General features: G+C 38.7%; 3 protein-coding genes across 7 annotated transcripts in view; 2 read left to right on the top strand and 1 right to left on the bottom strand.

Annotated features, from left to right (window-relative positions):
- Window positions 1-105: 105 nt before the first annotated feature.
- On the top strand, window positions 106-4,010 carry LOC107226950 (fatty-acid amide hydrolase 2). The gene is made up of 9 exons (XM_015667938.2): window positions 106-441; window positions 1,271-1,491; window positions 1,584-1,810; window positions 1,876-2,205; window positions 2,285-2,577; window positions 2,670-2,765; window positions 2,851-3,009; window positions 3,140-3,322; window positions 3,406-4,010. Exons 1-9 carry the CDS (start codon window positions 418-420, stop codon window positions 3,493-3,495), a joined length of 1,623 nt encoding a protein of 540 aa, XP_015523424.1. The 5' UTR covers window positions 106-417; the 3' UTR covers window positions 3,496-4,010.
- Window positions 4,011-4,559: 549 nt separating this feature from the next.
- The window catches only part of LOC107226941 (endoribonuclease ZC3H12A), a 35,505-nt gene continuing 14,997 nt past the window's right edge, over window positions 4,560-25,067 (top strand). The window contains exons 1-2 of one of the 3 annotated variants that reach the window (XM_046734677.1): window positions 23,436-24,585; window positions 24,621-24,673. In XM_046734677.1, coding sequence (XP_046590633.1) covers window positions 24,656-24,673 — 18 coding nt within the window. In that variant the 5' untranslated portion in view covers window positions 23,436-24,585; window positions 24,621-24,655. Of the gene's footprint in view, window positions 5,206-23,435; window positions 24,674-25,067 lie in introns of those variants that run through there. The other 2 variants (XM_046734676.1, XM_015667928.2) reach the window with 2 other exon arrangements.
- Window positions 7,806-22,546, bottom strand: LOC124293546. Of its 3 annotated transcripts, none has more exons than XR_006903394.1 (2): window positions 13,535-13,592; window positions 7,806-8,280 (listed from the first exon to the last, which is right to left on the bottom strand). XR_006903394.1 is itself a non-coding variant. In XM_046734685.1 (2 exons), the coding sequence occupies exons 1-2, from the start codon at window positions 22,514-22,516 to the stop codon at window positions 7,950-7,952; spliced, it is 393 nt and encodes a 130-aa protein (XP_046590641.1). In that variant the 5' UTR covers window positions 22,517-22,546; the 3' UTR covers window positions 7,806-7,949. The 3 variants fall into 3 exon arrangements, 1 of the variants encoding a protein (XP_046590641.1); XR_006903393.1 differs by lacking the exon at window positions 13,535-13,592 and adding an exon at window positions 9,053-9,143; XM_046734685.1 differs by lacking the exon at window positions 13,535-13,592 and adding an exon at window positions 22,455-22,546.

Raw genomic sequence — 25,067 nt, 5'->3', positions numbered from 1 at the left:
TTCGACGGCTCACTGCGCAGGCGAATCACCGCAGTTTGCAGCCAATCACAGCGTTCCATTTTCCTTGTCACCGCCGCATCGCTGCCTTGAAATTTGGACCTAATTCACCTGCTCATCGTCAGATACCGGCATAGTGATTTACATTTACATATTTTATTCATGCGTCCTGTGCCCACCTGAATTCACGCGCTTAGCTCAGTTAGATAATATCTTCAGTCAACGGTGTCCCGGAGTACAAAAGTCGTGCTTCGCTGGTAGCGTGATTACAGTAAAAGTGGTTGATGCTTGAATAAAACATATATCGCGGTTCAGAATTGATAATCGTCTGTAAACAGTGATTTCAAAGAAGTTGGTGACATTTACATCAACACAGTATTACTTGGTTTTTTTTTCTCACAGTACAACGACTTTGCGACTATGTGCAAAGCACAGGATAATAAGGCAAGTATTTACTGTTTTTCTGCCAGTGTCGGTCAACTTTATTCCTTTTTTTTATTTTTTATTTTATTTTATTTTTAACTGTCGCGCAGTGACTTTCACTTTTTAACTTCCCGTTTCTCTGTTTTCAGAGGGAAAAGAAAGTTATTGTAATAACACTGAAAATGAAAAATTCGAATTTTCAATAAATCTCGATGTTTCAATGTAGAAAATCATCTCAAATTTACTTTCAAATAGACGCTGCGTGTCAATTTGAATATGTGATCAAATTTTTGTTCGACGATATCTCGAAAATGAGTTACCGAATTTTTATGATTTTGATCGCAATCGACGCCGTCTTTTCAAACTTAGAACTGAATAGATTCTGGCTTTGATCGGTTCAGTACTTTTTCAATTATTTAAATATTGAAATTACAACAAATAAAAAGTAATACCTTTAGAATGGATGACCGGATGCAAATTAAAATTGGTATCGCATAGTGTTTTGTGTTACTGGTCACGAATACGATGTTTGACTTCCAAACTTCGAATGAGATAATAGCACTATTATTACTATAATTCACATTACTATTATTACATTAGCTCAAAACTAGTTTGAATACGGGAAGTTCAAAGGTTGGCTTAAAGTTAGCCTAAACCTGTTTGTTTTATGTGTGATCATAATTCTGTTATCGATGATCTAAGAATTCCTCTCTTTTAAATATAAATGATACACATAAGTATATCTATTTATCTGAGAAGGTCAATGTTTATATGCGAAATTTCTATTACAAGAAAACATCAGTTTTATGCTTGAGCCTGCTGTAATTATCGAAGAATATTTTCTCTTTAGGCAGATAATCCGCACCAAAAACAGCAGCTCAGTCTAGGAAAAGCATTGAAACAACTAGCGCTCGAACTCCTCTGGATTTTTATCACACAAATTCACAGTTTGTTTGACTTGGTAGTAGATTTCTGCTTCAAATTGTACTATCAAAACAAGATACGCAAAGTAGGGCCTATTAAAAACAAATTATTACTTGAGAGTGCGGTAGATTTGGCAGAGAAAATAAGGTGAGAAGAAAGAATAGCGCGCCTTTCCGTCTCTTCGAATCCAAGACTCTGATTGATGCCTTTTCTTTCTCCTTCATCGACTTCTACTATAGAAACAAGAAAGTCACTGCTGAGGAAGTCGTGCAATCCTTTATCGAAAGATGCAAAGAGGTACAGGAAATCCTCAACGTCATTGTCGAGGATCGTTACGAACAGGCGATCGCAGAGGCCAAAGAAGTTGATAAATTGATAAACAAGCATCCAGACCCTGCGTCTTTCAAGATAACAAAACCCTTCCTCGGAATTCCATTTACCACCAAGGAGAGCAATGAGGCAAAAGGTAAACTGAGAACATTCTGGAGTTTACAACTCCTTGAAACGATACAAGGAAATCCACTTTTTCAGGATTTCTTCACACAATGGGCTCAATGTTTCGTCGCGATTATCGCTCCCCCGAAGATGCGACTGTGATTGGCTACCTGAAATCTGCCGGAGGGATAATAATTGCTAAAACAAACATTCCGGAGTTGAATATGTGGACGGAATCTAGAAATAACTTGTACGGCCAAACAAATAATCCTTATGACACGACCAGAACTGTTGGGGGAAGTAGCGGAGGAGAAGGTGCGATAATTGCGTCATGTGGTGCGCCGATCTCTATTGCTAGCGATATTGGAGGATCGATAAGAATGCCGGCATTTTTCAACGGAGTATTTGGCCACAAGCCTTCGGAAGGTGGGAAGATGAGCTGTACGAGTATTTTCCAATTATGTATACGTACGTTATGAAATTATATTTGATTGATTTCGATCAGGTTTGACACCCATGAAGGGCGTTGGCCTCAGAGAAAACGAATATGACATATCGATGGTAGAAGCTGGCCCGATATGCAAAAAAGCCGTTGACCTGGATCCTCTGTTAAGAGTTCTCATTGGTGATAATATTTCCAAGCTTAAACTTGATCAACCTGTCGACTTGAAGACACTACAAATTTTCTATCAAGAAGAGTCAGGCGATATTAGATGCAGCAAAGTTAGTGGATCGCTGAGAAAAGCCATGAAAAACGCCGTAGATCATTTCAAAGGAATCACTGGTGCCGCCACTAAGGTGCAGATGGCGTTTTGAACTATGTGTATTTTTTTTTTTTTTCGTGTGTAAAGCAAACAGAGAAACAAGTTTTTTTGTGAATTTTTTCGCAGGTCAAACTGCCCGGAACTGAATATAGTTACAGATTGTGGCGTTATTGGATGACAAAAGAAGTCGGAGAATTTAATCAGAACATAACAAATAAACAGGTTTGCATTCAAGATGTAATCACGTGTCTACCCAAACTCATTTTGCAGGTGTTATTCGTTCTGTAACGGACCTTCTCTTTTTCAGTACCGTACCACTGCAAAAGCAGAGCTTGTGAATCTGTTGACATTCAGAAGTCAGCTAACCTTAGCGGCTATAATTAAGCTTATAGACAATGATTATTTACCCAAAGAAAACAGCGAGTGGGCTGAAAAAACGACTGAGAATCTCAAAGTAGAGTTACTGGTGAGGAAATTTCTTGGAAATCAATGGCACATGCGTATTGCGTGTGATCTTGTAGGGAAACTGATATTTTCGACATATTTTGGATACCTAATAGAAGGTGTATCTTTTTTTTTTTCTTTCTCATTTCCAGAATAAGCTGGGTGATAACGGAGTGCTTTTCTATCCTTCCTCGCCACTTACGGCAGGTTATCATTACTCTGCATACTTTAAACCTTTCAACTTTGGTTATTGGTGTATTTTCAACGTTCTTAAGTTTCCCGCTTGCCAAGTGCCTCTTGGATTAGATAAAAATGGACTTCCCGTTGGAATTCAGGTGAATGTCCAATTTATAGTGGGAATAAACACTCGAACAAGTTACCATTGAAACAAAAAAAAAAATTCTTCCTTTACTTAAAGGTTGTTGCTGCACCCTATCAAGATCATCTATGTCTCGCGGTTGCCAGAGAGTTGGAATCTGCCTTTGGAGGATGGGTCAATCCGTCCTAATTCTTTAAAATCATAATAATAATAAATGCCTACATAGTTGAGCGAAATTGCTGGTGGTGTGGAATTAATAACTGAATTGTATACACAGATCTACTAATATACTGGGTTGAAGGGTAAGTTTTCAAAAGATAGTATACGTAAACGATGCTCCTTAACAAATCATTGTCCTATTCGCTGCTCTATTAGTTCATACACGAGATAATTGGGTAATGAATTTTTACGTTACCAATGAATGAAATTTGATAAAATTCTGATAAAATGAAGGATACATAGTCCATATACTTATAAATTCTGTGATCATTTTTCAAATATTTTCTTTGTACTTTTTGTATTGTGATAGTATTTCGTTCTGTGTACGTCGTTAAAACTGGTGAAATGATTGTGTCAAATGAAGAAAAAAAAAAGAAAAAATATATGCAAGTGTATAAAAGTCGAGAGAAGATATTTATTGTTTAAATTTGTATTGTGATCTGTTATTTAAATTGTTCAAAGTCTCAAGGTTGGTGAAAGAAAATTTTCAATGGGCAAAAATGACGCAAATGAACATAGAAAATCTAACAGTAAGTCGAACTGGAATAGTGATTGCGTAAACTGAATTTTTTACCATTAAAAATGGAGCGAGAGTTCTCGAGATAAACTTCGTACTAAAATTGTAAAGCATAAGAGAGGGAAAAGAAGGAGAATATAAATAAAAGCATTATCTGCTGTAAACTCTCGACGTGTCTGAATAAAAAACTGTTATTAAAAAAAAATGGACAAGTTTTATTTCGTAATTTTATCAACCTCTTTGTTATGGCAATGAAAATTTGTTTTTCAGTAAATCGGTGTGCATCTTTTGCACCGCTCAAGACTAGGTAAAAATTGAACTAAGTTGTAAATCTTCGCCAGAGCGCAAAGTAAACGTTCCGAATGTGTTCACTCACGTTTAATCCTCACATTCGCGTCCGATTTCGAGTTTGAATTTCGCGCGCAATCCAAGTTCGGAATAGTTCGACACGCGGTCCTCGAGATGGCGCAGGATTCGCGAATCGTCCGACAAGAGACGATCGTCCCGGTTGCGGTGTGGCGACGGTGGGTCAAGGAGTGGGATCGAGAAGGCGCGGGTCGTTGGTGTGAGTGTCGGTCGACGAGTGTGAACAACAACAAAAAGAGAAGAACGAACGAACGAGCGGGCGAGCGAGCGAGCGGAGTTACGAAGGGCCGTCGTTTTCGTTTCGGGTTACTTTTGAGCGGCAGAAGGGGGCGGGTATCGCGGCAATCAATCGAGAACGATGGTCGCCCGTGTATCGGTGAACGACGTCTCGACGGGGTGAAATTGCCGCGCAGGAAGTCGTCACTAAGGGCGAACTAAGGAGAGATGTCAGAGAAATGGGCGAGGCCCCGCGCGTACGCGTACCACGTAAAAACGTCGGGGCGTTGAAAAGCCGCGCCGACAGTATACTCAGGATATTCGGTGCGCGGCTCTCCCTCTCCGAGGAGGACGTCCTCCTCCCCACGGAGGCGATTACCGAGGGGAGAAGCGGGGCCGCCGCTTTCGGGAGAGCGAGCAGACGGGACGAGGTCCTCGTGCCGTTCAAAATCGAAATCCTCGAACCCTTCGTAGCGGGCGATGCTAAGAGGAACGGGGACCCCGACGCAACCGGGAGTGGGGGAATCCCCGGCGTCTCTTCGCCCACGGATCACCTCTCACAGATCGCCGCCAGGCTCCAGGTGAGCGAACGATCCTGCAATGACCAAATACCCAATCGACATGTGTATTTATTTATCACCCTCGATACTCGATTCGTGTCTGTCTGCACGTGTGTGTGCATGTGTCAATTTCGTATAATCAGGCGCGATGCGCTCTTTAATATCGCTGTCCAGCTGCACGTGACCACGCGCGTGCCTAGCGAAAAAAAAAAAAAAAAAGAGCGCGATCGAATCGATCGAAACATAAACGACGATACTGTAGACGCACATGCTCATTGTCGCTGAGAGAAACAAGAGAGCGTGCGATTACGATTTTCAAATTTTTCTCACGAACAATGCAATTTCATTGAGATTCGACGAAACGAACCGCGCGATTTAAAAGACCGCCGACGCTTCGCGAATTCCTACACCACCCAACGCGACGATCGTGAAAAGAGAATGAGAGACGGAGATAGAGATAGAAGAGGGGTATCCATTAACACGTTTCCAGACTATTCGAGCCGGACTTCTTGACTGGCATAACGTAACCACTTCTCCACACGTGTGTATAATAAAACCGAGTGGTCGCACACCTACGCGTCGTCGTATCCGCGTGTATTCGGAGGCATTGACACACATTGTTAAAAAAGGCGGCCTACAGACTTCGTCGAAAACCACCTTCGAATAATTATTGCGTATTCCTTTCTCTCTCTCTCTCTCTCTCTCTCTCTCCATCTTCTTACTTCATTTGTTTTTTATCAGCTCGCGCGGTATTTCAGGCACATGCATACATCATGTTACATGCGTGAGTATGCGCATTGAACGTGACACTCGCGGTGCAGACACATTCGGCACGGATACACGCGTGCATGCCGCTCCTGCCTCCCTCCCCCTCCTCCCTCCTCGGTGCTGCTTGTACTTAATTCACTCTCTAACCGTGCGAAGCGCGTGTGTCCGGTTTCATTCGGGTTATTAGGCTGTGGCCGCACCTTCCACGTAAACATGGCCGCGTCTGTTTGTCTCTCGCGTATATTTCCACGCTGCTGCTGCTGCTGGTGCCTTCACGTATATCTTACGCGTAGATGCGGCACATGCGTGTACTAGGATAGATTTTTTTTTAATTAGACTTTATCGAATTCTGACTTGACCGCCCCGCAGATTGATGGGAAATAAATAAATAAATAAACAAACAAACAAATAAATCAATAAATAAATCAATCAAAGTTTCCTTCAAAGCACAGATTTTCATCTCAGTCCTAAACCCTCCCGCAAGGGTTGCAAAGTTTTCCATTTAAGATCCGCGAAAAAACAAGCATTACTTTTTTTTTTTTTACAGTTTTAGTACACGTATTTTGTCGCAGGTTCAATTGTTTGTTAAAAAAATGTTCAAAATTAAAAAAAAAAAAGAACAGTCACTTTTATTGTACAAAGATATAATAGGTTATAATGTATTAAGTTATCCATCCGTTCGCCGCAGATTAACCTTCAGAAACTCTGCCAGCCAGTTGACCGATCCGACTGACGTCATTCGTACGTCATTTGGCCACTTCCGTGTCCTTTCGACGACGCAGCTAGGCTATAAATATATGTATATACAACTAACACGTGCGTTAATCGCATACGTGTCGAGGTACACGGTGCGAAACTCCCCGATGAACCGCGATTAATTTCGCGTAGTATAGATTTAATGGGAACGGTATAAACAACCTGATGTTAAAAAACGTACGAGAGGAAACAGGTCGGAGTTACGTTGTTCTAGGAGGTATACCAAAACCATTTTTATAGTTAGACATAGAAAAGGATTAAAGACGGGTGTTTTACGTACCGTAAAATTTAGATCAGAGTGTTCCGAAGTCAAAAAAAAAAAAAAAATTTATTTTCGTTTCAAACGCGCGTCAAAATTTCGGTAATACAATTTTGACGGTTTTCACGCACAGCGTAATAATTCACAGCCTGTTTGCGTACATCCTTGTTACATCTATGTTATATCATACGATACATATATTGCCAGAATTACAATTCAGGATGTATTTTCTAATAGTCGTGTTAATGAAGAATCCTTATACGTACAGTCGAATGATAAATAATTGATGTATTTATATACGCGTTGCGTATTATACAACGCGCGCGTGTGATGTATAATAATAAATATACACGGGTTACGCATCGTAGAAATGAGATACCGGTCTGTTCATTACTTGAAAGTATAATCGCTGTTATTTTTTTTTTTAAAATGTGTAAATCGTATTTCTGAGAAACCTACAATACCTCTAATAATTTGAATCACTTTCCGCTATTTCTTCTTCGAAACTGACGAATGTATAATAACCGCGGGAATGAAATACATAGTCAAACTCGTAAAAAAAACGCCGTATAAACGAGTTTAACAAAGTTCTGCAGGAAGCGAAATAGAAGAAGATGTATAAACATAACGTAAACAAAAAATGAAAAAAAACCAGGAGTAAATCAGTGACAGATGTTTTAATTATTATATGTCGTAGCTGGGCGGGATAAACCAAAGGTTATTTAAATCGTTTCCTACGCAAATCTCGGAAGCGACCATTTTTTCCGCCACGGGAATTCCCCACGAATAACATCGACGCAGGTCGATTAAATTCGAGGAAACCATCGTTAATACCCAGTATAATAACAACGAAAACAACAAAAATAATAACAATAATAAATACGTACATCGGAAATATATTTCGTCGATTAGAAATCGAGATCAGTGACAAAAAATGTGCTGGAAAATTTTATTCTATACTATTATATACAGAGGTGTAGTTCTATTCCTGATGCTTCGTTTCACTGAACACGATAATCGTTTTCTTCGAGATTTCTTCGGGGCTGCAGTTTTGCTGTGCAGTAAACGCGAGCGAGAAGAAGAAGAGGAATAAGAAGATGAAGAAGCGAACGCTGCAAAGCGGAATGCCTACGATGGGCAGATGTAAATGCGTAATTACAACATCGTAAAATCTCCGTCTTCCTATCCGAAGATGAGAGTCGGCAATATCATTTTTCTCCTTCTTCTTCTTCTTCTTCTTCTTCTTCATCTTCTTCGTGTTCTTCTTCTTGGTCTTCGCCGTTTTCGCCCAGGCTTCCAAGAGAGTATACGACCTGTAATGCAGACCATTTATGCGTGTGCCTGCAGGAATATATATATACATATTCTATTTAAAGGTTTACGAGCGGTTAACGCGCCTTGCAACGATCATTCTCTCTACTCGATTTTCTCTCTCTCTCTCTCTCTCTCTCTCTCTCTCTCTCTCTCTCTCTCTCGGCGGTTTAACCTTATATTTATTACTTTCCTGCCGGTTTTTCCTTCTTATTCTATCTTGCTGCCTATTTCTTTAATAAATCATTAAACCTCGAAGAACATTATTGGGTAGTTTAATTATAACATTCGAACTGGGCTGTTTATACTGCGAGTCATCATTTGGTCGAGTCAAAGCTTAGATACATACGTATAATAATTGTAAACAAAATCGACCGACCGGCTTGTGTATTTAATTATAAAATATATAGTTTCTTTGTTGCTGTTGTGTTCTTTTTTTTTTTTTTCTTCTTTCACCGCGCGTTTCACTCTGTACGTCAATTACTCGACGTGAAGAAAACGAAAGTCTTGACGATTTCTACGAAGTTTTCGCCGCGTACTCTGCGATCGAAACGATGATCAGCTGTTCGACCGGCGCGACGCCATGTTGCTTTTGTCTTACGTCACAACGCGTATTACAAATTATACAGATCGTTGAAAAAAGTGTGTGAAAAGTACTGGATATACGTACCATACGTATATATTTTACTTTCGTATTTTGTGTTAACACAAAAATTTTCTTTACGGTCGGTAATTTTTTTCACGCGATTATCTTCGATTATCGTTTTTCCTTACTTTCGCAGTCCCGCTTCATCATTTCAGCGTGATATCGCGATCGTAGAAATACCTAAACGGCGAAAGAGTTTATCGTCGAAATTCTGCACCACCTCGTCTTCTCCTTGTCCCGAATAAACAAACTGCGTTATGCATGTATACCTACGTGTATAATTAGTGTGTCGAATCTTTTAGCGCCTTCGTACGACGTCCGGTTTACGGTTTGACTTTGGGGTAAAAATAGTGACGATTCGGCCTCGCGTCGTTGCCGCGCTACGAAAGCTCGTTCCCGAAGCTTTGACGCGTTAACGTTGACAGATTCTCGATTTGAGATTTAACGGGAGGGAGGGAATAAAAAATCAGCCTAGAAAAAATTCAGCCTAGAAAGCAGGAAATGAATTGGAAAGAAAAATAAATGAGATGAAAAAGATGAATTCAGAGACCAGGAGGAATAGTAATTTGATACAGGGTGTACGCGTGTACATGTATATATGATAAATATGTGTATATATTACACTTGTCCTGTAACATATCGCGTACTTAAAAATAGAATACCTACGCATGCATAATTTATTATATGAATATTCAGTTTATTTACGCCGATTGAATTTTTATTTTACAATCTGCGGTATACGTATAACATATACATGGTGTATAACAGGGATTAATGTGATATTTGGGTTTTTTTTTTTTTTTTCGTAATATGAACAGGGATAATTATAAAAAATTTTACCGCAAAATTTAATTATTGCTTAATTATTTATTTATGTGCATTGTCTGTTATATTTAATTATTATATCGTTTGCACAGAGGTGTAACTTGTTACACATTATACGCGTATTAATAAAATGTACAATATACAATAATATATTCTCTCATCTGAAGAGAATTAAATATTGTTGAAAAAAAAATCCTTATCGATGATAATTCTCATTCATCCGTATAAAATAACGCGTTGAACGTTTTGTAAGGGACATAAAAAAAAAAGGATTGTAATGTATCATAGTCACGAGTTTTGTGAATGAAATTCGATACCTAACCGACGCCAAAGTTTAAATATATAATGACGTATCGCGTATAATACGATATGTTACGCAAATCTGCAGGCTCATTATACAAATTACAGTTACTATTTATGTGTCTATTTAATTTTATGCCTGAAAAAATCCATAATGTACGTAAGTCTTTTTTTTTTTTTCGTCGTTTAAACTTAGGATCTAATAATTTGCGGTTCAGGTTCAAAGATGTGCACAAAATTTCAGAGAAGAAAATATAATCGTGTAAAATCGTGTATAAAACACATGTAAGGCTATATATAAGATCTCGCAAACATTTTTTCTTTCTTTCTTCTTCCTTTTATCGCTGGTATCTTCGATCTTCAAATTATGATAAAATTTTGAATTCCATTTATACCTGCTTTTTTTTTTTCTTTCTCTTTTCAATCCCATGCAGGCATTCCGTTTAATCGTATAGTATTTAAAAAATATAAAGTTTTTACCAGAAATTATCGAATGAATTTTGTACGCGTATTTTACCTACGCGATTTTCAATTATTCTTATTCGAAATATCGATTCAAATCACGTTTTTAAACTGTTATTCCATTGCTTAGTTATTAGTCGATTGTTTATTCACGTTTCATTGTTTACAGATGTAGTTTTGCCACTACTCACTTTAATCGTATGAATAATCCTATGTTGCGTATCGTCCATTTTGTAATTATCCTGTCTGATTTACCTTTCGACAATGTTTATGTTCACGCAGTCTTAGAAATTATCGCTCGAGTAGTAGTAATTTTGAAGGGGGTGAGGGGATATTAAGTTTATATGTGTTGCATTGCATACACGTTGATCCGGGCGATAATATACCCTGATACAACACATAAATAAATAAATAAATCAATGTATATATATTTATATATATAGACACCATGTATTATCACGGGGTTATTTCGTTGATCGGTTGTACACGGTATGGATGTATTACACGAATATATATATATATATATATATATATATATATATATATATATATATACACATATATATTCGCATGTAAAAGCAAGTGTCGCGGCGTGAGCGCGGTAAGTAATAAGTTGTCGCCAAATGTCACAGATCCCGGATCTCATACATATCTTCGGTTTCTCTGCAAGCACGCCGGTAGCCGTACAGTTGTACGCATATATACAATGTATATACACGTATACTTTATAAAGAAATCGAGATCTGCGCGTCATAAACGACAATTATATCATGTATATTGTATGGATATGCAAAGGTGCGTATCGATCAACGATCGATAATCATATTACATGTGTGTATATATATATATACACATACACACTAGGATGATTCAAAAAAATCATTATTTTTTTCGAAAAAAGCGGTAGTGAAAAAACGATTCGGAATGACGAAAAAATAATGCCTGCACGCGGAAAAATTTTTTACTCAAGATTTAGAGGCAGCGCAAGTCGATTTTATGTATTTATTTAAGGTTTTATTTTTCGTAAAATTTAAACAAAATCATAATTGTCAGTGTAAATATATATTCGACGTTGTCGTTCGATCACATGGGAGGTCGGAGCTCCCGATATGGCTGTGACTTCATTACTGTCGTTTGTAAAGCCGTTGAATGTTACATTATAGATTATACCTGTACAGGTATGTGTGTGTGTTATTTGTATATAGAAGTTCTGCAAGAAAGGAGAGAAAAAAAACAACAACAACAACGGAAGAAAAAGAAAATATTGCGATAATGATAAATTACGTGTATCGACTAGGTCCACCTATACCTATATATAGTATTATATGCATATATCATCGATATATATTTATAACAAGTCAGTGTATAACAATCTACATACCGATCAGGCATATTATATTATTCTATGTGTATATAACGAATCAATCGAGCGTATAGAGAAGAATTATCATATCACATAAGTCGTATATATATATGTAATATAGCATATTTATATACCCAATAAAGGTAATGCAAATAGTGTGATAAAATACCTGCACGAATGAACCAGAAAATTTTTGTTTTTTTACATCAAGAATAATAATAACACGTTGCAGAATTAATCGATTGGTAAAAGATATTCGTTCGTGAAATGAATTTATATAATTATTATTAATTTACACTTCTACAATTTATATTACAGTCTGTGATAAAATTGGGTATATTAATTGTGCGTTTGCGGCGATAATTTATAACGTCGTTATTCAAGGTCGTGTAGCAGTATCCTACCCTTAAAGACCGAGAAAACTAAATAAAACAAGTGAACGTAAAAGATGTTCTTTCGTAGCGGAAAAAAAATATGTGGTTTTTCGACACGTGTTAACGTTTCTACATTTCCCGCATTTCCGGGACCAAAAAGTTTACAGTTGAGCTCGGTCGGTAAGGGTAGGATCGCTACATGACCTTAATCCGCATCCTCGGCAGCTTCCGCAATGACAATTAAACTCTCATCGTTCGTAGGAAGGAAATCGTTAGTCCGTACGGTCACACCGCGAATCGTTGAAGTGAAACTTCGATTTCCCTGCTGGTGCCATCATGCCACAGCAGAATCGTGTAAGAAAGTTTCCATGCGGCGCCCCGTTTGACTTACATTATACATACACACCGATATATGTGTGCATTTGCATCTATACGCATGTATGCGCGTGTGGTATTGGTTCTAAATGTAAGAGAAAAAGTTCTTTGCTTCGGAAATGAAAGAAAGTAATAAAAAAAGAAAAATGACAACTACGGAGAAAATAAAATCTAACAACAATCGTCTAAATGTATTTTTTTACGAAAACATGTACATTAGTCGAGTGTATAAAAAATAACTTGCATCACTGCAAGTATGAAGGAATTTTCTTTATCGAGCTGTGAAAATCGTGGGTTAAATTGATTAGTAAAATCGGCGAAAATTGCAAGGATCTGTTATATTTGCGGCGTTAAAACAACTGCTGTAAGAATATTACAGCAATGAAATCGTCAGGGTACAAACGATTGAGGTAATCGTTGAAATCGAATTTGAAGCGCGGATCTGTAATTGAATTTAAAGGTAAAGAAGGATCTAATTCGTCCTGTTTAACACGACAGTTGAGAATCGTGTGAAGACAGTTGAGATTATGGACGGTTAAGAGATTCGAAACCGTGAACCCGAACATCGCGGTGTATGCAAGGTTGTTTATTGCACGAAGGGGAAATCAGTGCGGGTGAAATCGGTGCGAAAACAACCGCGCGTTTTTAATGCCTAAACGAAAACGGCCACTCGTCCGCTGCGATCGGCGAAAATCGTTTTATCGTGAAGTCGGGACGTAATAGCGTTAGAAGTATACTACGTTCGGTGTTTACCGACCGAGTAAAATGTCCCCTACTTCCAATATCGTCGCCGATGCGAATATGCCGCAATCATTCTACAATTCTACACGCAATGCCACGTGACGTTTTGCTCGGTCGGTAAACACCGACCGTACAGCATCCTCTTAATCCCTAAAATCACCTTGTTATACCTCCTTCGTGCAGGTTTCACATCACGCAGCCCGTTGCCCAAAAACGCGGCGATAGTTTCCTTAGAGGAGAGTAGAGGAGAAGAGAGGATCAGCTCGAGGCGATCTTTGAGAGCGTCTCCTCGTCTTTCGTTCCCGTCTCGCGTCGTCTCGATATCGTCGAATGGAACCGGTTTCCATCATCCAGCCTCTCTTCTCCTCTCGGCTTGCCCGGAAGTCGTTCAATGATCGGCGCCTTTGCGTCTTTCCATTCGGCTTCGGGTCCACACTCGCGTATCGTCATAATCATCATCATCATAATCATTATCATTACGCACCTACAGATAGACTATGCATACACACACACACACACACACACACACATACACGCCTATACACGTAATATTTATTATGTAGAATCGCCGCCGCACGGATAAGTTATACAATTGTACATAAATATACATATATACGTTTCAATATCTTCTTGAATGAAATTTGCCGAAAATAAAACCGGTCAACCTTCGTTCGTCATCGGCAAATTATTATCGTCATTATCATTATCGTCCTTACAGGCAGATGTATATAATATACGTATGTACAGATTTAATGGCAATAACAATATATTACATAGGTATGTGTATATAATACAGGATATCATCGACGGACGGTTGAACAGATTTTTTACCGTTTGTTTGGCTTGTTTCTAATACGTTCTTTTTTTATTTATTTATATATTTTTTTTTAATTACGTTCATTTGACTTTTGAATTTTTTACAACTTTTTTTAACTACATTCTGGCTTCTCCGACAAGATCAAATGGAGCAGAAAGATCGTAAGTTCTCTTGGCTATAAGTCACGATGCAGGATCAAGATAACACAATGCACGTATTATATACTAATATCAATGTATTATTATAATATAAATTATACATCTAGGTGCAAATAGTATTACACGTATACGAGTTGCAGATATACGTAATTTTCTTATCAACATGGTTATCATTATCCTTAACCCAATAGTCAGCCTCTGCAACAGTTTCTCCATTTGTTTTATATTTATTTACATTTTCCTTTTTTCCAACTCGAATTTTGTGCAATTATATATACATTTATACGTACCATTAGTCAGCTGCCTCTGAATGAGAGAAATCTGAAGTTTCGAGATAACGCGAAACCGTCATTGTATTTACGTGTATACATATATACATATATACCCTGATAACGTTGAGTAAAATCGTACATTTTCTTATTGCTTAGTTTTTTTTTTTTTTTCTTTCTTCGCATACGAACTAATACCAACGGCGATAAGCATTTATCGGTCGTAACAGCGTAAGATGTATAATAATAATAATAATACAATACACGTATACATGACGTAAAGATTATTAGTCGAAACGGAATTTAGAAAGCCTAATTGCGTGTTAAATATACGTTTTATACTTGAAAGGAAGAGAAAAAAAAAATAATAAAAAAAATTTAATACAACTCCGTACACGTCCAGCTTGTCGCTAGCGCTAGTATTTTATTGTTTAACATGTGTTTTATCTACGAAACGATTGTATAATTGTTCTTCGATAGAGTAAAATAATATCCAACATACATGTATGTATGTGTGTAAAAATTCGGTGATTACATATATGTATGTATGTATGTATACACGTGCGACGGATTTAACGCGAGGTTTATAGGCGGAGAGGATGATTTACGATGCTGGACGATCAGGATATGTTATATTAGCATGCGTTATACTTGTGTATGTATATGCCTTGCGTACTTCGTATACCACACTCATACGTGAAATAAAAGAATCGTACAAAGTACGCACGATTCACGATTCACGATTTGGCCGCAAATCATGATTAATATATTCTCGGGCATTGCGTGTATAAATATAATATTATATAGAACGCTGCAAGGACTTGTACGTACATACGTACGTGTATGTAATGTATAATATATACGAGGAATAAATCATTTCATTATGCTTGCGCCGCACGTATACATATGTATATACATATATACACACATTTAATGCAAAAAATGACATCGTATATTCGAGTTATTCGAATAAACAAAGTAAAAAATAAAAACCGTACCACTAACCGCGGTATCCGCGATGATTATCAATCGATTAGACGACGATCCATTGTCCGCCTGCTGCAAACGCCTCTAACCCTGAGGATATAAACGATGAATCTGACAAACGTTGTGTAACACACTCATGTAATATAAATCATTCGGTATTTGTACGGTAAAAAAAAAAAAAAAAAAAAAAAAAAAATTTCACGAGTATAACAAAAACTCTGCACGATTGCTCGTTACACACACGCACACACGCGCACGCTCGCATAATTATATGTATTAAATTAGTTACAAAGTAGAGGAATAATGAAAAAAGGAAAAAAAAAAAAAATGAAAAAAATTAGACGGCCGGATGGATCATCGTGGCAATTAGAGAGTCCTCGTCGATTGATAAAATCCTGAAGTATATACAACCGTCGTATTATTTCTGCTCATCGACATTCACACTACGCATGCATATACACGCATATTGCGAGTAAAAAAAAGTTTGCGAAATTGAATTTCGAAAATTCCGCAATAATATTCGTTACGTTTGGATTTTATTTTACTTTTATAATTGTTTTTTTTTTCCCCTCATTTCTTTTATTTCCTTCTCTTTCATCATCCCAGAATTCTTACACATGTGACAAGACTTCTCTTCTCTCGATTACACGACGATGCAGTTGCAGGCTCGCTATGCACAAAATATAATATAACACTCGCATGCATTCATATACAGCGTTGCACAGCTGACTGTGTAACCCACGCGTAACTCGACGTACATGCTATGCATGCACATTGTACATACATACATAGGTATACATATAATATGCGAGAGTAGGTCAGAGTCGAGGATATCTTTCACCGGACCTCTTTACTCTCTGGCTCGAGGCTCTGGGTCACAATCAAGGATGTTGCTTGCATCCGTCCGTCTTATTATACATACATGTATACCTGTATTTACACACACACACACACACACACACACACACACACACACACATATAAATACTTACGTATCTATTCACATTTATTTATCCTCAATCTCTCCGGCATGTACAAGAGATTATGTGCCCGGTGTCTAAGGTCCGTTGTAAATATTATTATTATTATTGTTGTTGTTGTTGTTATTATTATTATTACTATTATATATCGTGGCTACGTATAATACATTTCGCAGCCCACGCTAATTTTTATTTAAAACCTCTTGCAGATCCTCTTTCCTTGTTTTTCTTCTTTTTTTTTCCCCATCCGCGATCCGTAGTAAAATTTTTATTCATCGATCAATCGACTGTCTAATTTTTTTACGATTCTTTTTAATTTCAAATTTAAACAGTTTTTTTGCGCAAAGAACTCGTACGAGAAAAAAGAAAAAATCGTCAACCGACCGAGAATAGAACTCTAAAGTTACAAGTATGCGATACATATATTCATAAAATATATTTCACAGCGGTAAGAAAATATGTAAGCAGATGTGTCGATGAATTTTAATTTTTTCGCCGTTTGACAATTTTCAATCAAGTTCGCCTCGATATTATCCAATATACCAAACGTAAGGCTGATCTTATCGCGTTAATTAGCATCAAAATTTGCATTATCCGTAACAACAGGTTTCCCGATAAGCGTGTATCAATGTAACGCAATACATTCAAGAAACAGTAGTACGTAAATATCGGTTTATTGCGAAAGTGCATGGAACTCGGGCTACCTGCAGCGTCGGCATCATCCCGCGGCATTAGCTATCAGATTTTGCTTCTGCGGGTAGAAGAAACCTTTCTCCGTTGCGGGCTATTTGTATCGTGTCTGTATTCTATACGGGGTATATACATGTATATACAATTATACGCTACACGCATACCGATCCGTCGGCTGTTGGATCGGTATGCATTACAGGTACTGTCGATCTCTGATCTTTGGCTGTCGATGACGGTCGATGACTACCGCATTTATCGTTATAGGTTATACACAGATGTGATAATATTTACACACATGCATGCACACGGACATTCACGATCAGCGCGTTCACGTGCAGCATCCGCGTTTATATTGCATATCACACAGAGACACGTATTTAATGACATTACGTAAGATATGAGATTGAATTTGTTTATTTTTCGGTTTATTTTATACGCTCTTTTTTTTTTATGCATATATTTCTTATTATACATATAGTTACGTCAGGTATAATATCGTACGTAAACGTTTAATTTTGTTTTATGGAACGTGTGTTATAAACACTCTGTCTATACGCGTGTACGGGGTATTCCATGACAAATCGGGCAAATGGGTCTGACGCTTGACCTCTCCGATTTGACTCTCGAAGATATTAATCCCCCCCACCAATTTTTCGAATCGAGTTGGATTAGATACAGTTTTTGAAAACCACCGTATTGATCATCGACGCGATTGAAAAATCTGAAATAATTCTGAAAGACCTTGCGTTACGTATGAATATGTTTGAGCTATCGCTCGCACGGCAAAATGACTCTTCTTTCCAATTTTAAAAAATGTACCTTTCGAGAGAGCTCGAGACTAAAAACATCTCGGCCCAAAGTTGAAAAATTTCCATAACCGACATTTCCATGACTGAAAAATTAGCGTCTTTGACAGCGAAAAGAATCATTTGAAAAATTACGAACCAAATCGGAGAGGTCTACGGTCAGGCCAGGTAGATTTGGCATGGAATGCCTTATACACGTGCGCATAATACCGTGCAGTTGCGGTCGCTGCCGATCCGCAGCCGTCCTAAAGAAAGATTCGCAAACAGGTATAGGTATAATAATAAGAAATGGAGCAACGCCTTTTCCCGCCTTCCTTACACTCCGCGTATTACACGCTGCCTGCTTTTACAACCCTGATCGCCTTCGTATTTCAAACGCCCACGAGATCGACGCCGATCTGCACAACCGCCTGCATCATGTATGGACTTGCAGCTGCGTTCGATGATCATCGCGATGCTTTTTATTCCCGCGATTAAAATTACCCATACATATAAAAGAAGTCGTTTGTCAGGGTGACCAACCATCGTGAACGTGACCTAAAAAATTTTGACATTTGTCGCTGGAAGTTGTCCTCAGCACCGATAACTGCGAAAAATTTCTTAGGTTACGTTGACATCATATGCGAACTGCAGTAATTGTCTAAATTTACGACGGTTGGTTATCCTGGCGAACAACTGCTCTCAGGTTGCAGCGCATGCGCGTTAGACTACAGCAGACACCGATGTATGTATGGAACATTCCACGTCAAATAAGTAGCACGTGTACGTCGCCTCCTTCGATTCCGATCATGTTTTTTTTTTTTTTGTTCAGATTTATTTCAGCCACTGGTGAAGTTTATACAAAATTGCAAAACCAATTAGGAAAACGCAATTTTTAACGTGTGTGAATTTTTTCAGATTATTAGAAATGGCGTTTTAGTAATTGGTTTTTCGATTTTTTTCAAATTTCACCGGTGGGTAAAAAACTTTGAATATAAATTACGAGAACTTTTGGATCGGTAGGAACATCGTACTGAAAAATGATTAAATTCGAAGAGGATGAGGTACGTGGGCTGATAATTTGACGTGGAATACCCCGTACGTAGACATACATATATATTTCATGTTTATAGAATTTCTAAATCGGGAATCGGAAGGAAATAGAAAAAAGGAATATGTAACAGGTGTAATCGAATATAAGAACTTTAGATAATATTTACCGTATTTTATATTCGTAATATCTTTTACAAATTTATATATATATACCTACCTATACATATATATTGTACATGTAAGATATTCGCATAGGTAAGATGAATAATCATTCGAAATAATATACAAAAGCGATGTAATACACACCATATATGCATGTCATGCGTTATAGAAATGTGATGCAACCTGCGGGTCAGATTGCCCGACATAGGAATTATATATTACACGTGTCGCTTGTATTTACATACACAGGTATATAAGTATAACAAACGCACGTAGTTGTACGTTCGTGACACGTTATAAATAATACGCGTTAATTTTTTTCTATCAATGCAAGTGTTTCCCGTATCGGATTATCCTTGACGATGGGGGGGGGATAAAAACCGATACTTGAAAAAATTAATTCTCTACGATTATTACATTGTTTTGTGAGAATGCGTTATAGAAACAAATTGCACAGGTATATAGATACGTGTATAATTTTTTAATTGGCAAATGAATTGCAATCATAATTGAAATTCCGCGGAGCTGCACAGCGTGATGTATGAAAATGTTTATTTTTCTCTGCTTCTTCTTTTTTTTTTTTTTTTTATTTCTACCGAGAATGGAATTTTTTGCGTAAATAACATGGTAATTTCCAATTTTTATTTGTTCATTCATATTTTGAACATATATATGTATAGTATTTACGACGTGATTATGATTCTTGCCACGGTGCAAGAATACACAATATATATTATACGTATAGTTATGTGTATGTAAATTTACCGGTGCGTTAATTATACACCCGCATGCGTAACTGAAGTTGCGGGTTTTCCGTAAAGAAACAAAATTGAAAAAAAAAAAAAAATTCTAAAATGGCTACTCCTGTAACGTCGTTGTATTATAATGCTAATAAATTATTTTTTTTTTTCTGGGAAACAAGTTAATTAGCAATCGTATTCCCCACGTGACGAATCGCTTAGCGAATAATATAACGATTAGCCTGATTCACTTGGCTTCCCCACGATATACGTCAATCCCCGAATTATTACACGCAATTACGTCGTTGGCGTACGAAAGTTCATTTCTTCATCTGTTGTATACAATTCTGCAGTACGCCGTGGTTAATAATAAGATGTGTAATTCACTTCGCTTGCGTTTAAGAAATCAGAGAACGAATTGATTGTTGAATGTAAAAAATGAAATTGCACAATTTTAGAGAGACTCCGAAAGTGGGTAAAATATTAAGTATCCGGCTTCGGTATATCTTTCTCTTTCTCTACCAGCGAACGATCAGAGAGCGCGAGATCCAGAATCCGCAGCTCTCTCTTGTGCATACATCTCATAGGTATAACAGGCTGCTGTACCTGCCTGCCTGCCAGCCTATCTTGCCAAGCTCGTGAAATTTCATCGATTACACGCGATTTGCCTTATATACTATGCATATATGTGTACCTACAACATGCCCGAGAGAAAGAGAAAGAGAGAGAGAGAGAGAGGGAGAAACATGAAGTAAATCCCGCGGGGTATGTACCGACATACGGAACAGGAAGTGAAACATTCGCTCCATCTCCATCTGCATTTGCAATTCACCGTTTCTTTCCCCAAACGGTATTTGGTATGCATTTATACGCGAATTGAGTGCGCGAGGCACAGGAAGCATACAATTTCTCGAATCGGGCAATCTCCCGCGACTCGTGTGGCAAATCACATGATTTATATGGAATTCGAAATGCTTAGTCGCTAAAACTGGCCCGCGATATTTTACCGGATATTCGTTCCCGAGCGGGTTGGCGACCATAAGCCAATAAAACCGAATAGGTACCGAGACTCGAGCCTATAGCCGAACAAGATGGCGCGGGGCGGTCCGATCAGCTGATCGTCGTATTTGGGTTAATGTGACGAAAATAGGTGGTCAAAATACTTTCAAAACGAAACGCGCAACGGCGGACGGAGTTCCAAGATCGAAATACTTCCTCCGCAACCTTCCCGCGGGTTATACGCGTGGAAATAGAAAGAGACGGAGAAGAAAATGCCGCGGCGGTATTCGACCGCGGGTCTTTGACCGTCCGTCCGTCTCTTCTTGTTCGAACACGGCGGCGGCGGCGGGCAGGTGGCATCCGCACTCTACGCAGTTCAACTCTCCGTGCAGACCTCTCTTCTCGTCTCTTTTCTTCTCTTTTCTCCTCTCCGTCCGTCGGGTGTCCGGGTCTCCCGACCGCCCCACCCTCCACACCCGGATCTCAAGCGTCCCCGTTGTCGATTGGTCAGTCGGCTCCTTGGTGACCGAACACCGCCGGCTAACTCGCCTCGCGGTGACGTTCGTCTCCTGTGGCGTCTGACCGTTTCAACGGCCTTATTTCTCACTCTCCGCTCATCTTTCACGATATTGTCACGAAATACGTGCGCCAGGATCATTCTCGATGAGTTTGTGCCGTACGCGATCAAAGAAATTTGTCTTTCCTTATTCAAATCGATAAAAAAAGATAACGGAAAGGCAAACGCTGCAGGGATTTCAGAAATCAAGAGGAGACACGTGGTATATTGCGATATTTCGAAAGTATGAGGAGGATAGAGATAATTGATTGAGACTTGAATTTTTTTTTTTTTTTTTAATTATTCCAAGTATCTACTCTTGTAAAATAAAAAAAAAGAAAGAAAGAAATAAATCACCAAGCCATGATTTGATATCGTATAATTGTCGACTGCGGGATGAAAATAAGAAACGATAAAATCCGTCTGCGCATAACGAAAATACTCTGTTATACATCACGAAGATCTCGGTTAATTTTGAATATGGCGGACAATTGCGCACGTGGCCTGATCGATCAGCGTGTAGTGTATAACAGAGACAAAAAATGACGACGCCTGTTCCATTAAATAATAATCGCCGTGCGCGAGTGCAGAGCAGCGGTTTCTGATCGCCGCATCGTCGTTCGGCTTATTTTCGTACGTATGGACGTATGTATATTGCGTATATACGTATGCGGAGGAATTTTTATTGTAATATATTCCGTAGTCTAGACTGTATATTATAATGAAATGCGTTATCTGGGACGCGCGAGACGCTTCGAGAGGAGGTTTCGGCTGTGTATAATAATATTATAATACCGCGTACATACGCGCACGCGAAACGTGGGCGGACGAACGAAAAGAAGGAACGAACGGATGCAGGTTGCCTCGGGTGTGTTTTCTTATTTTTCAACTTACAAATCGTGGTTCAGATCCGCGTGGGCGATCGGACGACTTTCTTCCACCTCGTCTGTCCGCATGGTTCGTGGTTAAGAATTTCTTTAGAATTCTTTTTAAAGTGGGGGCTGAGCGCATCGAAGAGTGCAGTTGGCACACCTGCGGCTAGTCTTTCGCGGGAACTTGACGCAGAAAGGGGGAAAAGAATAAAAATGAAACTAGACTGCAATTGCTGCAATGATACGATGCGAGCGAAAGACAGCTTCGAATCTCTTGCATTGTTAGTAAATGCGTTTCATTTATGAGTAAGTTGAAAAAACCGCACGCGTAAAACAAACCGCACATGGAAAATTACAACGCGTCGGCCGCGCCTTGTAAGTGATACGTGAATAATAACCGCGAGGCGCAAGAAGAAGAGAGAAAGATGAATAGAATACAGCCGTAAAACTTTTTGGTAGCGTTTCTCTCCGTACCGGAAATCGATATCGACTATCAGGAATTCGTCACACCTTGGAAAGCGAATATTTTCATTCGGCATGCCGTGCAGCGGTTCATAGCGAGAAGTTGGTGTTACGGAAAAATCGTTTTTCCCTCGCAATCGTTTACCGTCAAAATTTCACTCGGCGTCGAGACTTTGTTTCGCCGTAAACGAACCGTCGCTTGTTTATATTGCAAGTTTGCATTCGACGGTCATGGGTTATGTTACACGTACAGATCTACAAATATTGACTTTGTTTCGCGGTTGGCCGACGGTGGCGCTGCGGGCTGATTCGGGTATTGCCAACCTCGCAACCGACTCGTCGAAAAAATTAACCCCCTCAGAATCACTGCGGCCAAGTGTACATACCTACGTATTTGGACGCAAGAAAACAAGGAGAGCAAGATCCCAAAGGGCCGCGCTTCCATCGGGGTGGGGGGAGAACCGATCGCCGATGGTTTGAAGAGAAGTGGGGGGGAGAGATGAAAACGTGACGTCGTTGAGACCGTTGCGACCGTGTATCGGGCTCCATTCACTAACCGGCTGTCGCGACGAGCGGTCGGTGCGCGCGGTACCGTTTTTACACGAGTCGAAAGAGAAGAAAAAGAACGAGAGGAAGGGATACGCAAAAGTGCGGTGAAAAAAGACACGAGAATAAAAAAATTTTTAAGAAAAAAAAAAAAGAAGCCAAAATCACCGTAAGGAATCTATAGGGAGTTTTTCCAGTTGTCCTCTGATTTTTAGTGACTATTTTTGAACTGCGTTGCGCGACTGTGTTCTTTTTTTTTCGATACCGACGACCTGCTGCGAGAATCAAACCCACCATAAACAATTTATAGGGAGTTTGTTGGTTACCCCCAGTTTTTAGTGACTTTTGCTAAACTGTGTGGTGCGATCGCGCGTGTGTGTGTCAGTTTTTCTTGTTTGATGTTTTCTCTCATTGCGGTGTTGGAAAAGAAGGAAAAGAAAAGAAAAGAGGAAATATAACTCGTTCAACGCCGTCCAGTTTCATCGATTTTTCGCCCGACTGTTTTCCATGCGTATGACTAGCTTTACGCAACAGGTGCTTGCTGTTTGCTCCTTCGGCGCGTTACGTGTGTAATATTGTTGTATGTGTAGTTGACTCTCTGACGACACTCGTCTTACCTACTTGCATACGTAAATAACACGCGTGTGTGTACTTTGGTACGCGGCGATTTTTCAGTCCGTTCTACCAACTGTGACACGTACGCACACACACATGCATACATAGTTTTGTTTTTTTTTTTTTTTTTTTTATTCTCGTTTTGTAAATTATATTCAACAACATAAAACGGTATAGAACTTCAGAAAACGCATACGTGTATTATACTGTATAATATTCGTCCGAAGTAATAATATGTATAATATTGTATGAGAAACAGTGGAATTTTTAAACCTCGTGTTTAACGTGTTATTGAGTGTTCGTTTTCTAACGGTGAAAATTTTTTTTTTTTCTTGTTCTCACTTCGCCACGGATGTGCTGAAGAAAAACAAGAGATTACACAAAAAATTAGTGAAGTTCAACAACGGAGGAAAAAGTCTCGTTGTGAAATTACAGCGCGTGGATCTATCTCTTTCGATTTTTCGTGAAAAGTTTTTAAAAAATTTGTGAAATATACAATATAAAATTGGAGAATATACATATACATATATATATATATATATATATATATATATATATATATTATATATATTACACCGATATACATAACCAACGGACAGGATGACGGTTGCCGGAAAGGTGAGAATCGTGACGCCATTCATTTTCTACTATCCCTGTTATACATATGCAGGTCGTACGTACGTATCCATTATACCCACTATACGGTGCTGTACGTACCGATCTTGCCCCTCCTATAACTCTGCTGACATCTGTGTATACGACATACACACACCTACGTTATACGCGAAGCGGTACGCCCTCGATTCACATCCGTCTCGATAGAGAGGCTTAAGTACGGAATTTAATACGTATGACCATCCTTTTCCTCCTCATTCTCATTTTTCTTCGAACGGTAATCAAATAAGACGAGTATTATTCCTCGAAAATCTCAACCGAGCCTTGATATTTTATTTACCTAATGCGAGCATTATTTACGCATTTTTCTATGCGCGGTTTCCGTACGCAAAGTAAC

The sequence above is a fragment of the Neodiprion lecontei genome, chromosome 3 (assembly GCF_021901455.1).
Source record: "Neodiprion lecontei isolate iyNeoLeco1 chromosome 3, iyNeoLeco1.1, whole genome shotgun sequence".
In the NCBI taxonomy this organism is placed as follows: domain Eukaryota; kingdom Metazoa; phylum Arthropoda; class Insecta; order Hymenoptera; family Diprionidae; genus Neodiprion; species Neodiprion lecontei.
This window is presented reverse-complemented; position numbering and strand designations above follow the sequence as displayed.

Coding starts and splice junctions, on each gene's coding strand:
- LOC107226950 (XM_015667938.2), top strand. CDS start 418: ATGTGCAAAGCACAGGATAATAAG. Junction 1,492..1,583: donor GATTTGGCAGAGAAAATAAG/GTGAGAAGAAAG, acceptor CTTCTACTATAG/AAACAAGAAAGTCACTGCTG. Junction 2,766..2,850: donor AGAACATAACAAATAAACAG/GTTTGCATTCAA, acceptor TCTCTTTTTCAG/TACCGTACCACTGCAAAAGC.
- LOC124293546 (XM_046734685.1), bottom strand. CDS start 22,516: ATGCGGACAGACGAGGTGGAAGAAAGTCGTCCGATCGCCCACGCGGAT. Junction 8,281..22,454: donor GCGGATCTGAACCACGATTT/GTAAGTTGAAAA, acceptor TCTGCATTACAG/GTCGTATACTCTCTTGGAAG.